Source organism: Metopolophium dirhodum, chromosome 7, assembly GCF_019925205.1.
Source record: "Metopolophium dirhodum isolate CAU chromosome 7, ASM1992520v1, whole genome shotgun sequence".
Taxonomy (NCBI): Eukaryota; Metazoa; Arthropoda; class Insecta; order Hemiptera; family Aphididae; genus Metopolophium; species Metopolophium dirhodum.
In genome coordinates this window covers 17,732,340-17,748,205 of record NC_083566.1, presented here as the reverse complement: position 1 = coordinate 17,748,205, position 15,866 = coordinate 17,732,340, and the positions used below count along the sequence as shown (strand labels likewise).

The window sequence follows — 15,866 nt, the reverse complement described above, 5'->3', positions numbered from 1 at the left end:
TCTCTTATGTCCGGCGGTTCATAAGGCTGCGTTTAAAGAGGTTGCCAACGCGTACAGGGACAATAACAAATACTGAACTTGATGAATCGTTAACGTGCGCTATTCGCTCAACACAAACTATTTATTTTAAAGGTTTAGTTAAACTTATGCAGTCGAAAAAGAAACCTATTTTGCCTAGATCCATTGCCCAATTGGTACCCTTCGTCGATACCGAGGGAGTCATTCGAGTGGGTGGTAGATTGCGGAATGCCGAAATTAACGTCCATCAACAATACCCAGTATTATTGCCGAAGAAATGCGCGTTAACTGATATTTTAATTCGGCATTTTCATCTCACGTATCTTCACGCGGGTCCGCAATTAGTGTCGTCACTGATTGCTCAAAAGTATTGGATTTTATCCAGCCGATCCGCTATACGCCATATCATATTCAAATGCGTCGTGTGTGCTCGACATCGAGCCACTGCGCCACAACCAATTATGGCCGAGTTACCGTTGTTCCGTGTCCGCCCGTGCCGTCCGTTCAGTAACGTCGGTGTCGATTTCGCTGGTCCATTCCAAGTAAAAGAATCTCGTCGTAAAAATGCTAAATCGGTAAAATGTTATCTTGCGGTATTTGTATGTACTGTTATTAAATCCGTACACCTAGAAATTGTATCAGATCTATCTACAGATGCTTTCATGGCTTCTTTCAATCGTTTCATTTCTCGTCGGGGTATTCCATCGAATATTTATTCGGACTGCGGGACCAATTTCCAAGGCGCCAACCGACAACTACACGAAATATTAACGGCCGCAGCCAGTCGACAAACTACACTGTTGCCGTGTAAATGGCACTTCAACCCGCCCGCTGCTCCTCACTTTGGTGGTATTTGGGAGGCGGCAGTCAAATCTGCTAAATACCACTTAAAGCGGGTTATCGGTGTCCAAACGTTTACATTCGAAGAAATGTCTACACTATCCACGCAAATCGAGGCCATTCTTAATTCCAGACCTCTGACCGTTTTATCGTCCGACCCAAATGATTTACGACCACTGACACCGGGCGATTTTCTAATAGGACAACCGTTAGTAGCGTTACCATCCCGCGATTTTACATCAATACCGATAAATCGATTAACTCGGTGGGAATTGATCCGGCAATGCACCCAATCATTTTGGAATCGGTGGTCGTTGGAATATTTGTCTTCACTACAGCGACGTACAAAATGGACGCGACAACAACCAAATGTTATAGTTGGGGACATTGTAATAATAAATATGCCTCATAAGGCACCAACGTATTGGCCTTTGGGACGTGTAAAAGAAGTCCATCCCGGTACCGACGGCATAGTCCGAGTGGCCACGATCCAAACAGCGGATGGAATAGTCAAGCGTCCAGTAGTAAAATTAGCCGTATTACCCGTCTCTGACGATCCTTCCTGTTAATCTTTATAGCAACAGATAGCGGAAAACAAAAAAAAAAAAGAGAATAATACTTGCTCGCTAGGTACCAACATTTATCATACCATGTGTTGCTTAACGAGTGGTAATATAAAGTATAATATAACGTATAGTAATAGTCAATGAATTGTAATTTTCTATGTAAATTGTGTAAGGTATGTTTCAGTTAAGTATGAATAATTCAATGTTATATATTTGTTACTTTACAAAATTGCATTTTGACACCTGCATGTACCAATACTATGTATGACTGGGACCGCCAAATCTACGATCAACTGTCAGCCATCTTCACTACCGTCATCAGCGCACACTGGAAGACACACCACGTCTTCCAAGGGGGAGTTATGTTGCAAAAATACACCATAGTGAGTCGGCCCAGTCATGTGTATAACAGCTATATATGTGGTGGGGTTGTTATCCGCCTAGCACAAAGGTCAACGACGAGCAATTATAATACACACAACGACAGTAAACGGACGACGCCCGAAGTTGTTGTGTATGCTACTGAGTCGTGGTCGCTACGTAGCAATTTCGCCATCTAACGGCCGTGCATATTCCGCCCTTTTGTGTGGTTTTCACTATACCGTACATATTCCGCCTTGTTGTGTGGTTTTCCGCTGTTTCTCATAATTACGTCGGTTAGTGCGCGCGGTTTCGCCGTCCTAAATCCGACCGTTAAGTCTGTGTGTTTTCGCCGTCTTAAATATCGTACCTTCAACATCGTCGTCATTGTCCTCATCACGCGGGTTATTCCATTGTCACCAACTCAAGTCTCCAGGTCCCGGTCATATCATATTATGTGCATTATCACGGTGTCGTGAGTTTTTTTTTGTATATGTTTATTTTTTTGTATAATTATTTAAATTCATGTAAAATATTAAGCTCGTGATAGCGACATATTGGTTGATTATTTTTACCTGCCTAATCCCCTTATTCAATACGGAACCCGCACAGCGTGTCCAATCTCCCGATTATTACTAAAGGGACTGGTACGTGTTACAAAAGATATATAAAGAACTTTTATCATTAAAACACCTATATTCTATAGTTTTCATTATTTTTGACGATTATTTGTTAAATAAAAAGTTCTCTGGCAAAGTATCCCATCACGATATGGATGTGTACATAATAATATGAAATCAACACAACATTTACATTTTTCTTTGTTTTCTTTTAACGAAACTACAGCTAATAAACCGTCTTTACACATACCTAGCTTTCTTAGAATAATATAATACTCTATTTCGCATCATAATTATAATATTTGTTGCCGTCATTTATTCTAAAAATAAATTTGGAAATGTGAAAATAAAACTCGAAAAATAATGTTAAGACGCAGGACTGACTGATTTATATCGAAAAAAGTATTGATAGCTTATTAGGTAAGAAAAACCGGTGTAGCGCTCATCATAATTTTAATTTTGAGGAACCTGACCGGAGTAAGACTATAAATTGTAGTTGCGATGATTAGTGTTTGTATGTGTACATTTATCTAAACAATATTATCATGTATGCATTTATAGGTGGTGGACAGACGTGCCAGGAATCTCGCAGACGGCAGTAAAGAAGAGACGCAACAGACCAAACAGCTGGAAGTGTTTCAAGCTCACACTGCCGGATGCTCGGTACAAGTAATCAGATCTCAAACAAGTACCACCAGTTCGTGGCACAATTCTAGTGTAAGTCATTTAATACTCAGCGACGTGTTCGGCGTTACGGCCACACGGTGTCCGTCTCGTTGTTTATCGATCGACTTGTTCATGACGACATATTATTTTTCGCCTGCATTCTTATGTGAAATTTATCGTGGTTTTTTTTTGCTAACAGGCTGGTTCGAATGCATTCCAATGGCCGTCTTCAATATTCGACAAAAAAGACAATCAGTTTGATCAATTACGTGTACGTTATCGAAAAGAAAAATATATTTATAAAATATTTGATAAAAAAATTTACCATTTTTAATAAAAAATTGAAAGTTATTATGTCATTAGTTTTTTTGAGTTACACGTACAGTTAAAAATAATAAAAACCTAATTAAACTTTGATGTTTCATTCTTTGTTTTTCTTTGTTTAATTAGGTGCATGACATGAGATGTCACTCATGACATCATTAAATTATTACACTTCATTAAATTACACTAATAGGTAGCTATATTCTTTTATGAATCCAACAAAATATCATAACATAAAAAAATAAAAAAATAATGAAATATATTTTATTTTAAATAATGAAAATTAGAATTATGAGAGTATAGATAGGTATTTATACTAATTAGTAACTTTATCATTTTTTAATTAAAAAAATTATGACGCAAATTAAAAAAAAAAGATGAAAATAATATATTAAGTATGTACAGTTATCGAATATTTTATCTATTAAAAATAATTAATATTTCATTACAGAAAAAAAATACCAAATTGTTTAATTTATTGTATGTATATTATATTTTCAGTTGGAACACAGTCCTTTAGACGTGAGCTCACAAAAAAGTAAAGCAACCGTAGGTCGTAGTGGATCAATTAGCACTAGACGACCACCTACTCGTAGACCACAAACCGTTACATCGCAATTGCCGAAAATAGAGAGTATTGACTCCACCGACACAATGGAAACGTCAAGTAGTCTAAACGAAAGTAACGAAGAATCTGTTTCAACAAATCTAAACCGACTAAAAAGTTGTTCTAACGATGAAATACGCAGTGACATCAACGAATCCGATGAGCCGCTAGACCGATCTTCCAGATTTCGGAGGTCGTTGCAGTTTGCTCAGTCCAAAAACGCCGACTCTAATCATAAAATCGCCGGTGAACTAGAAAACGTATTGAAAAAGGTTCTGGGAAAAAAATTGCAGGCGGTGGATGGAGATATCGTGGACGATTATTCTTTGATAAAACCCGTATCTCCGTTGAAGAAACCTACTTTCATCACGGTTGAGAGCCTCAAGAAAACAAAAAACAACTTGCGACACTTAAACGAGGACAAGGATAAGGAAGACGATGGTATAGAGACGGACGTGAAACCTACTGGAGACTCAAGAAGCTTAGACTATAGGGGTTCGGCACTGACTCGCACCGAAGAGTGGTACAATAGACGCAAATCTTATGGATTCGAGAAAGTGACAACATCGGATAACAGTGGTAAGTACGCAACAGATCCATCAGCAATGGATTCATCGACAGACAGTGGTATTTGCCGGTCGACCGAAAACGGATTATCGAACTCGAGCAGGCAGTCGTCAGTCGATCGTGAATCTATCGCTGATCTAGTCAAAAAGTATTCCAACAAGGAGATCAATAACAACACTCAGGTTCACGCGTACAACACGACCGTAGTCGCCAAAGGAAAGATACTTGAAGCCATTAATAGCTTAAGGTCCAAATCGAGTGCTTATTTCGACGTTGTCAAACCTAGCGATACCATTTCAGAGTCCACGGAAAACGACGATAGTGAGAAAGAACAGGTTAGAATTGAAATTACCTATATTTATTAATTTTTGTGTATTAGAAAAAAATCCGTCAGTCGTTTTATGCAACTGTGTATTTTTCAGGTGTACACGAGACGACTGTCGGTTGGTATGGATATGGCGATGGATAAAAATGTTGATAGAGATGAAGTACCGAAACGTCATTCGATAGCGGTAGTAAGCGAAGTGGCAGACAGAGAACCCAGCATTGACAAGAAGAACGGCAACAAGAAAGTAGAGTTTTGCAGGACCGAGGTACACTTCGATGCGACTCCGGGTAAGATAAACATCGTGGACATGGAAGACAAACCCGCCCCGGCTCAACTGTATCGACCAAAAAAGAGGTAAATCAAAGTTGTACTATATCATGACATGGTTAGCGTATATTATGAATCATTTTGCTGTTCTTTGTACGAGTGAAAGTATTGAAATCTATTTTTGATAACGATAATTTCAAATTTTTTCTGTTGTTTTTTTTAATTATTTTAAATTTTGAGCAGAGCTTTTGATTTTACAATTATGTGTGTGTTTTTTTGTCTGTCTGTCTACAACATTTGGGGTAATGAAAATGCTACGATTTTCGACATGCTCATCTTTTCTCATAGGAAAATGAATCAAGTTGTTGCATTTGGGAGATCATAATTGAAATTCCACAGTAGTTTTTGAGAGGAAAAACAAAAGAAATGGAAGTAAAATGGAAATTATTACACAGAACCATGACAAAATTGATTTTATTTTTTTGGTGTAAATCAAAAACTAATAACCGTAATAACTTTAAATTTTCACCAGGTGTTAATCATTTTCCATACATAACATTTTCAAAATATTATGACTCTTTTTGAGCTATTTATAGCCATAAGAAATTTTTCGAATTCTATAAAAAGTTTTTTATTATTGTCGATTAAAAGTTTTTTTGAAAATGAATATGTTGATTATTCAAAAGAGTTTAACTCGAATAAAGTTTAATAACATTTACAATTTTTACAATAATATATTTAAATATATTATTAATATAATAAAATATATAAAATGTATATAATAAATCAATTGCATATTTATTAAAACCCTAAGTGTTTATAAATGTATCTTTAAAAGATTTTGATTGCATTTTGATGACATTGTATTTTTACATTTTGATAAAATTCATAAAAATCCCGAAAATGTACAAATTATTTTTCAATTAAAAATGTATAAAAATATATCTTTTGATAACTAACATTTAAAATTCAATAGAAGGTTCTTAATAAGTTGTTCAAAAAAAAAAAAATTTACTGGAAAATAAAGCTCTTTATAGCCATGAGATATTTTCATTAATTTATTTTTTTTAGTATCAAATTTGATTATTTATACAAGTATGCTAGGCTGACACACAGTCTTCGCTCAGAATCGGTTATGGTGTTTCAATGATTTATCATTGAATTCAAATCAAATACATCCATTACAATGACATGCTGAACAACTTCTGTATTTAAAATGTTAAAAATATTTGAGCAGTATTATAGAATTATATTTCTATATTATGTTGCGTGTATGTACATTTTAGGTACAACCGTCCGCCCGAGAAGAGCAGCCACGGGCTTCCGGAATATCGGTTTGGGGACGACGTTCAAAGTGACGTTGTCTTGCAGATCAATGGAACCGGAAATCAAAACAACGGAATCGGCGGACACGAGTGTCCGACGACGGAAGACGAGACCACAGACACAGGCAACAGCATGCCAAAAAGCATACTGAAACGGCAACAGCTGCAGCAACAGCAACTGCCACCGCAACACCACCAGCAATCGCAGCACCATCATCAGCCGCAGCACCACCAACAATCGCAACACCAACAACAACAGCAGAACGCTGCCGATAATTCCGGTGGGGTTGCGTCCGACAACGGCATCGAAGTGAGGATCTCATCGACGGAATCTACGCCCGTAGACTGTAGACGAGCGTCCTGGTCTGTGGCCGACAGGGTGAAACAGGTGGAGGCCGTAGGGTTCTCGACCAGAGTGAACTTCACCGAGGGCGAGACGACGGCTGTGGGCTTCGACCCGGCTGACCCCAGGAAACAGCGGTACTCGTACAACGGGTCGGCCTCGCCGGTTTGGTATCAGAACAACGGCAACAATCCATCGGCCACCACAGGTACGGGTTACCAGACATGACCTAACCTTATGAAACTTTATGTACCTAACCGGCTGCACATGCAAATCTATTCGGGATTGGTTTGGTTCTAACTCGGCTTGGTTGACTTGTACTGCTGAATGGATGAAGCTTATACCTAGACGCTTAGCTTATTCGTACAACACATGCATCACGCTTTTCACGTAGGGCCGCTATTGAAAGACAATAATATTATATTAGTACATTTTGACGCACCTCGGCAATCAAAATATCAAATCGACGTACGTAAGATTTCTATTTTGTCAAATGAGTGAAAACGATATTTTATACGAAGGCCATTTTTTTGATATAAAAATATAAAACAGAACAATACGTCTAAACGTGTTCAACGTAATATTGTCATCATCATCTCTTTTTATAAATATTATTATTAATTTATAGAGATTAAATCGGGTGAATCGTGACAGACAAATTATAATAATTTTAAACCGTAATAACAATATTATATAGTTCGTGTGCCAAATAAATGTTTGTGTGGGTTATTTATATTTATATGAATTTCAATTTATGAGCAAATCGTTAGTTGCTTGCCATTAGTTTTACGGTGTTATTTCAATAATTATAACTTTGTGACGTAAGAAAACACACATTTTCGTACAGCATATCTGTATATTGTAAATTTAACAATAATAAAATAATTACTTGAATAAGTATTTTTTTAAATTTCCCTAAGACAAAAAAAAAACGGTGATGAAAATATATAAACGAGCACCACAGTTTTCAACAAATTCTAAACAACGAATTCGTGTTTTGGATAAACCAAATGTGCTTAGCTCACAATCCTTTTTTGAATGCAATGATTTATCATTTGATTTTAAATGTAAGAGCCCGCCTCAGTGATCCGCCCAGCTCGAGTATCTCACTTTGTATACTTTATTTATTTTAATTAAAACTGTATGACCCGGTATTATCAAAAGTGTGATTAATCTTCACCACATTTCAACTTGACACAAGTTCGAATATCAATAAGATAGGTATGCACAAGTAATCTATTTCTTCACAAGCACTTATTATAATTTGTAACCAAATTAACTCACAAAATATAAACTTAATATAATATTAAACATATTATATTTTTTTTTCAATTTATTGACTCAATTTTTTTGACAAAAATATAGTAAAATATAATAGCACGCTCTAACATTATTCGTAAAAATATATTGTTTCAACACGCCCTTACAGCAGTGGGTACCTACAACTATTATACAAAAGGATATATATAAGTATATATACAGTAGAAACGTCTTTGGGAAATTGCACATTTTCTTCTATGGTATTATATAATTTATTAAAAAAAAAAAAAAAAATTTTAATCGTACCGAATAAAAATAATGGTCTACGCGTCGAAAAGCTGCAGCATGTATACTTGGTAAAACCATCACGGACTTTTTAGCGCTTTGTATGTTGATTTATGTTGTACCTATACGCTAGCTCTTACCGGCTTGAATTATTGGTATATTTGAACGCAGCTATAGCAAGTGTATTGTAGCGTGCTATATATACGAGCGATGTGTTTTGTACGGCTGGCGGGGGTTGTCGAGCTCGCGTTTTTTACAAAACGAAAATGAACGCAGTTTAAGACGTACCGACCCCCCCGAGTCAGCTGTACGGCTTTTTGGCAATTGTGTTTGTATATCATCCGCCGTAGTGTTGACGCGTTGAATCGTGGACAATTTTTTATTATTTTTATTTTGCCGCATGGTAGTGTTGTAGCTGAAAGCATGTGACGCGCTATTGTAGAATTGACCGCGTTATTAAGATTTAAGAGGATGTCGTACGTGCGTGGGATTCGTGGTCCATATTATTTATTACTAAACCCCGTGTGCGTGAACCACTCGGTATACATATACATATTTATAATAGTATACTATAGTATGCAGAGTGATTCAACAAGTGTGCTCCATTTCTTCATTTCATGCCCAATGAATTTGTTCAAATTCTGATTTTTGGAATTTTGAAATATACGAGGAGTGTCCCGTAACAATTTAAATTACTGCTTTTCAAACTATAGAACCCATCTTTTTTTCAGCAAATTATTTAACGAATAGGTAACTTTATTTAAATGTTGATGTACTCGAATTAGTAGATTTACAGTTATTAAAATATTTATACTAAGTATTATAATTTATAATAGTCTTTAAAATGATTTTATAAAAATAAAATACAGTAATATTGGATCTAGTATTCGTTATACTTAGACCATTTTTATAAGTTATAAAATATAATAATTAATAGCTCAGTATTAATTACTACAGTTTTAAAATGTTCATAGCTCCCATATCTTCCAAACCCATTACCACATGGTCCATGGATCTATTAATTATTATCCTTATGAATAGTACCTGCACAAAAGTTGATAACTCAAAAACTAATCGTTCAAATTCTTATTTCGATAGGTCAAAATGCTCAGATAAGTTATCCGCTAAATAATTTGCACTAAAAAAGGAATGTTGTATATTTCTACAGGCACTCATTAAGTAGTAAAAAAATTCTCAAAAACTTAAAAAATGGCTTTAAGTATATTTAAAAATTCAGATTTTGAATAACTACAAAAAAAAAGGAGGTTAGCAATGAGGATGCTTGTTGAATCACCCTGTATAATTACCAAATTGTTGTCATAAAATCTAAAGAAACGTTATCTAAACTACGTAAATGGTAGTTTCAATTCTTCCGATAGCTTAATAAGTAATAATTGTTATAGATTTTAAACCACTATCATTTGTTTACATTCTCCTGATTTTGAGTTGAATATTATCAAAAAAATAAAAAAGGATACACCACAGGTAACTGATAAGATTTTTCTACTATAAATATGTATTGTTAAACGGTATCAGATGGACAGTTTTCATACACAATTTCTGACAACGGACCATTGCGTAACCACTTGTACTGCAACTTTTTTTCGCTACGCATTTACGTATACGTTTTGCACAATTTCGTACAATTTTTGGTATCCTTACATGGTGTACTTTTTTATCCACCCATTGAAAAGCCCCTCGGGCGTACGGCATTCTTTTGACAATAATAATGGTCTCGGGCGCACGTTGCAGATACTTCGGCGAAGTGCCACGAGAAACTGTTGGTGCGAATCGGCGGCGGTGCGTGCAACGCAAACGGCAAACCAAACGCACCCGCCACCGCCGACCTTTGCGCGTTCTCCCGGTGCTTCAGCGACCAGACGACGGGGAATCACCTTCCGCTGTCATCCGCATCGCTGGTGATGAACACCAAGTTCCGGGCAACGGAACAGCCCAGCACGTACCTGGAAGAGATGAACACCAAGATGCTGGGCCGGTTCCAGAAAGCCACCAGCACGTCGTGGCCAAGGTGCGGCCACAAGACGTACCCGACGCCGGCCACTAGAAAGCACAACGTGCTGAAGAGCTGCGCGGACATTAAGCGCGACAGGGCCACGAAAGGCATGCCGGACGTGATCGGCGCGTTGGACGATCTGAGCAAGAGCATCGACGCGCAGATCGTGGACAGATCCGCCGACCGGCATCACGTGACGCTGATCAAAGTCCGTCAGCCGTGCGACGAAATCCACGGCCGACTGGAGTACGCCAAAGATCTCATGAGCACGGACGAAACTAGTGAGGAGAGTTTAAAGGCTGACGAGGAGGTGAGGTCGTACATGGCCGCCGACTGCATTAATGAAGACGACCGGCTACCGGAGTGCAATAATCTCAAAAAGCTCATATCTACTGTAAAAAAAAATATCAAACAATCCCAATGTTCTCAAGGTACCGATGTTATTATATATAAGTTAGTAGAAGTATAGTACAGTATGGAAGTAAATAGTGGAAGTGTAGTATGTATATTATATAATATATTTAGGTATCTGGTATATACGTTTAGTAGAAGAGAATGTGCAATCGTACTAACCTGATTATAATAGGGACAGACTATAATTATTTGCAAATACTGGGCCAAAAAGGTTTTTTTGGGGGAGGGGGATGCACACTTGAAACGACTTAATATAGTAGGTAAACCGTAAACATGACTGATCGTGTATCGATATAAATTTTCAGATAATCGTCTAAAAAAAATGGACGTCAAAACGTACGAGTCGACATTGGTGGTGCCAAATGTCACTTCGGTGTTGTTGAACCACGAGAAACAGTTGGAACCCGAACGATCTCAGTTCCAACCGGTGAGCGTGCAAACCTCACAAGTGACACACGTTGTAAAACACCAGTTTGAAGACTCGGTCCAAAAACAGCCAAGCAAACGAGTGCCGGTGAAAATCGTACAAGACAATCGCAAGAGCAAGCCAAAAACAGAGGCACCCGTTACCAAAATGTGTGCCACCGTGTCTTTGAAACAGGTAAACATTTGCACAGATGATTAAACAAAAATACGTAGGTATATAACGCGTTTCGTTCGAAAACTATATTGCGTAATTGGATCAGCATATTTGGGTAAAATACTTTTAAAAATTATTTTAAATAAATACTCGAATACTCTAAAAAGTAAAGTAGTCAGTATATTATGTTTTCGGATGCTTTATAGTTAATATATAACTATAGTAATAGTATTCTCCAGTATCTTGAATACTGTTAACAAGTATTCCGAATGTTTTAAAAATACATATGTTGATCCTCGTTAATCAAGTATAAGAAAAGCTAATCTTTGATTTTTTTTTTCTTTTTTAATTACGTTAATATAATATACACTAAAATCATATTTGAGATGCTTTAATTTACTTATATAGATACTAGAAGTCTAAAAATCAATACTTTTAAATTAATGTTCAAAATACTATCGTTGCAATGTTTAATACTATCATTTAAAAAATATCTACCAAGTACCTACTGTATTCTATCAAGCACACATATAGATATTGTAATATGTTTTTCGATTTTCTGTAGGTAGGTTGCGTAACCTATGCGTTGCGCCGTTTTCTTATGTGTGAATACATAATATTTTATATAGGTACAGCAACGCGCGTTAATTACTTATGTAATATTATCGATGCTACTCGTTTCAGGTTCCTATGACCGTGCAGCCGAAACCGGTGCAGTGTAACGAGAATAAAAAAAAACCCACCGAAAAGAAGGAGTCGATATACGGCAACATCGGGTATCGCGCCAACAGTCTCAGGGTCAAAGACAAGCCGGCCGCGGGCAAACAGGCGCAGGACTTGTTCAGCACGGGCAGGGACAGCTGGCTGAACATGCCCAAAGACCTGGGACCGAAGCTCAACAAGTCCAAAGCGACCACTTACAAGTGCCGCGTCAGCCGGAAGGAGACGGTGGACTCGGAGGTATCGGTATTGGAAGAACTAAACCGTGCCGCGGACGAGATACTGAAAGCCGTCAACGGGTACACCGACGACGAATCACAACTCCCGAACGACGCCGGCGGCGACGGGCCGAGGACGAAACCCGATCACTCGGAGGCGAAGCTCAAAAACAAAAAGAAAGCCGCCCGACTTTTGCAACGGGCCAACAGCAGGGAGGCACTGTTGCACCTGGACGAGGTCAGTTCGTCGGACGAGGACAACGCAGACGAAGTTCAAAGGGTCAAACCTAAAATGCAAAGGAAAACCAAGACTCAGACACAGGGCACCGCCAACAGTGTCGCCACTAAGACCACAGCAAGTTTTACGAAAAAGTAATATAGTATTTTGTTCAAGTATATAATTAGTATTATCTACTCCTCCATAGGCTACTCTACCACTAATATTATAAAGAATTTGATTAATATTGTAGTTAAATAGTTTTCTAGTATGTATTTAAAATACTAAAACTAACAGACTAAATTTAATTGCCATTCTAAATTGCCGGTGGTAAATTACTAAATTGATGATAAATCGTATGTGTGATGCATATATAATGCATATATTTGATTTGAAATTAATTTTAACTGAGACAATTTAATAATTATCAATTTAATTTTCAATTTATTTATATTTTTCCATAAAGGTAATATTTTTAAATACATCTTGGATGTTTGTTTAAATTATGTTTATATATTATGAATCTCTATTTAATAACTAAAACACAAACAAAATGTATCTTTTTTACGATGTCGCCTAGCAGACACCAGCACCCCTGAGCGGCAATATATTATTACCCTATTGGCTATTACGTTGACGAGTTAACTTGACCCTTGATAATAATATTACTGTAAATCCGATATCATTTACGATAAATCATATTAATACGACCATTCAAACCCGTGTAAGAACACTAAGAATCCTAAGTCAAGGCTACTGCGTAGACCGTTGACCGTTGCACACGAATTGTGTACCACTCTTATCTTAAATTAAAGGTAACATGGATTGCGTCCCAAGTTGAATTATTATATAGCATAATATTATAATTTATAACATAATATATATGTTTAGTGGTTTCCAAACTACTTTTTCATTATTTATGAAAATGCCTAGTATCACAATATTAGGTACCTATTACTTATAAAAGTTAATAATATTAAACTAAATATTTCATACAAACATATTCAACATTTTATTTTGTTTAATTTTGTATGGTTTGTATGTTCAATAAAAATATTATTAAATACGGACTTTCTAATCGATGCGTAGTATAATAGGATTACACCTCAGTGTCGGTAATTATTTAATGCATCGTAATAATTGGTTGTTACTTTTGATTAGTAGTCATATGCAAGTATACGACTTATTTGATATTAATAATATGTAGTATTATTGTTGTGTGCTTAGTTTTAAAAATACATTACATTGAAAATTATATTTTGTCAAATGTAAATTTTTTTTGGCAATATTAATTTAGGAACCACTTATGAATATTATCTATAGGTGAAAAAGTTACACGAATTGCGTCCCTGATGTAATTCATTCAAAAAGGTACGTTTACCTGACTATATATATGCAATATATGTACGCCCGTGTAGACGGTATAGTGATCCTAACTAATACAATTAATAAACGAGTGGTGTTTTTTTTTTTTAATTATTATTATTAAACATTTTGTTCTCCTCTTTTTCAGAATCCAAAGTCGTACACAGAACGTAACGAAAACTAACCTGCAGCACAAAGTCCATCCGACGTATTACGGAAACGTGTCGAGTTGCACGCAGGCACCGATAAAATTCCGCAACAAGCCTTCGGAGACTTTGACGAAACGTGAGGGCAATATTGTCTTGTCTATGCATTATTGATTATTATGTCATTTACCGGCCGTCTTTCGGTGGAAGTGTTTATAACGTTTTGTAATGATTCCAGAAATCGTCGTCGATCAAAAGGACACTAAAGGGAGGTACCAGTGCAAGATAACGACCAGAACTTTTAATTCCAAGTAGGTAAATTACCTTTGCACGAACATTTTGGCGAACCACTGAATAAAGCGATAGAAAGCGTTCTGTTTAAATTACATCACGGTTTTTACTTGTTCCGCAGGAAACTCAAAGGTTCAGTCGAGGAGAACAAAAACTCTATCAAAGGATGTTAAATATGATATTAATTATTATTACATTAATATGTTAGAATAAGAATTTTTTTGTTAAACAATTTAAACAATTATAAATCTAACTTAACAAAATATTTAAATATTATACTTTGACCATTAATGTTACGCGTTGGCATGCGGTCCTAACTAGAGATATTAATTTATATATCAGCAATAATTTTTGTTTGTAAAAAAAAAAATACTGAAAAAAATTAGGTAAAATAAATTTACATTAGTTTACTTGTTTTTTTTTATATGTTATTATATTTACTCGTATCTCGTTTGTCTTTCATTGTGTACTACTACTATATATTCAATCTTATATTATTGTCGACCGTATGTTGACGTAAAAATAAGGTTGTTACGCCTAATATGTTAAAAACAAAAGAATATATATATATACTTACTTATGTATAAATTCAAAATAATAATAAATTGTGATTTATTAATAATATTGTTTATTTCTTATTAACCATCTATTTATTGATTTCACTTTAAAATGTAAAATTATTGAACATTTGGCTATTAAAACGGCTTGATTCTTTATATAACTTGTGTTCTATCATACAGTCTATTATTTTTAAATCTTACATTTCGATACCTTAAAACACACACAAGTGCTGTGTCCGTTTTTTTTTTTTGATATAATGATATTGGTATCCATGAATTTGTCATTAAAAGCAGAATCGATTGCACACCAGTGTTATGTCCATAACCTAACAAAATGCCGTTCATTTTGAATAATCGAAAAGTGTTATGTCCACAAATGTATCTACTTCAAGAGCACAAATGTTCAATGTCACATTTGTGCTCTTGAAACAGAAATATCAGATAAAAAACTTATTTTTGCGCTTACCGAAAATTACAAAAAGTTGACATAGTACTTGTGCGCTTTAAAGTATCGATTTCTTTTACTTGCGAATTTTAATACATAATATATGTATATCAGATGACAGCTGACATATTATTATGATCATATTATATCAATTGAACTCGTGTATTATATTATATATGCGAATTAAGTACCTACACTTATTTATCATAAATTAAAATGAGGTATTATGTAGGTAATACGACTAGATATAGTGTTTACCTATAGAAGACGCGAGATTATTTTTAAATTTCTAATACGTCATCATCTGATAAGTTAACCAAAAAACTGATAACCTTATTTCGTTCTAATCGAGTGTTATTATACTGACTAAAAGTATCTAAAAAAGGTATCAAACTAAATAACTTAGATTATAATATATACATAGTTAATACATTTTACGTAAAAATATTTTTTTCAATTTTTTCTCATAACACAATCAACAGATTTAAAATAATATGTTTTTAAACCTATAAATCAAAAA

General features: G+C 35.5%; 1 protein-coding gene across 4 annotated transcripts in view; it reads left to right on the top strand.

The window, feature by feature from the left end:
* Positions 1-14,963, top strand: part of LOC132948092 (uncharacterized) — an 81,029-nt gene extending 66,066 nt beyond the window's left edge. For 2 of the 4 annotated variants that reach the window (XM_061018397.1, XM_061018398.1), the window contains exons 3-13: positions 2,966-3,121; positions 3,270-3,341; positions 3,896-4,903; positions 4,991-5,250; positions 6,450-7,039; positions 10,129-10,821; positions 11,110-11,405; positions 12,069-12,694; positions 14,053-14,189; positions 14,289-14,361; positions 14,463-14,963. In XM_061018397.1, coding sequence (XP_060874380.1) covers positions 2,966-3,121; positions 3,270-3,341; positions 3,896-4,903; positions 4,991-5,250; positions 6,450-7,039; positions 10,129-10,821; positions 11,110-11,405; positions 12,069-12,694; positions 14,053-14,189; positions 14,289-14,361; positions 14,463-14,514 — 3,963 coding nt within the window. In that variant the 3' untranslated portion in view covers positions 14,515-14,963. Of the gene's footprint in view, positions 1-2,965; positions 3,122-3,269; positions 3,342-3,895; positions 4,904-4,990; positions 5,251-6,449; positions 7,040-10,128; positions 10,822-11,109; positions 11,406-12,068; positions 12,695-14,052; positions 14,190-14,288; positions 14,366-14,462 lie in introns of all 4 variants that reach the window. The other 2 variants (XM_061018399.1, XM_061018400.1) reach the window with 2 other exon arrangements.
* Positions 14,964-15,866: the final 903 nt, after the last annotated feature.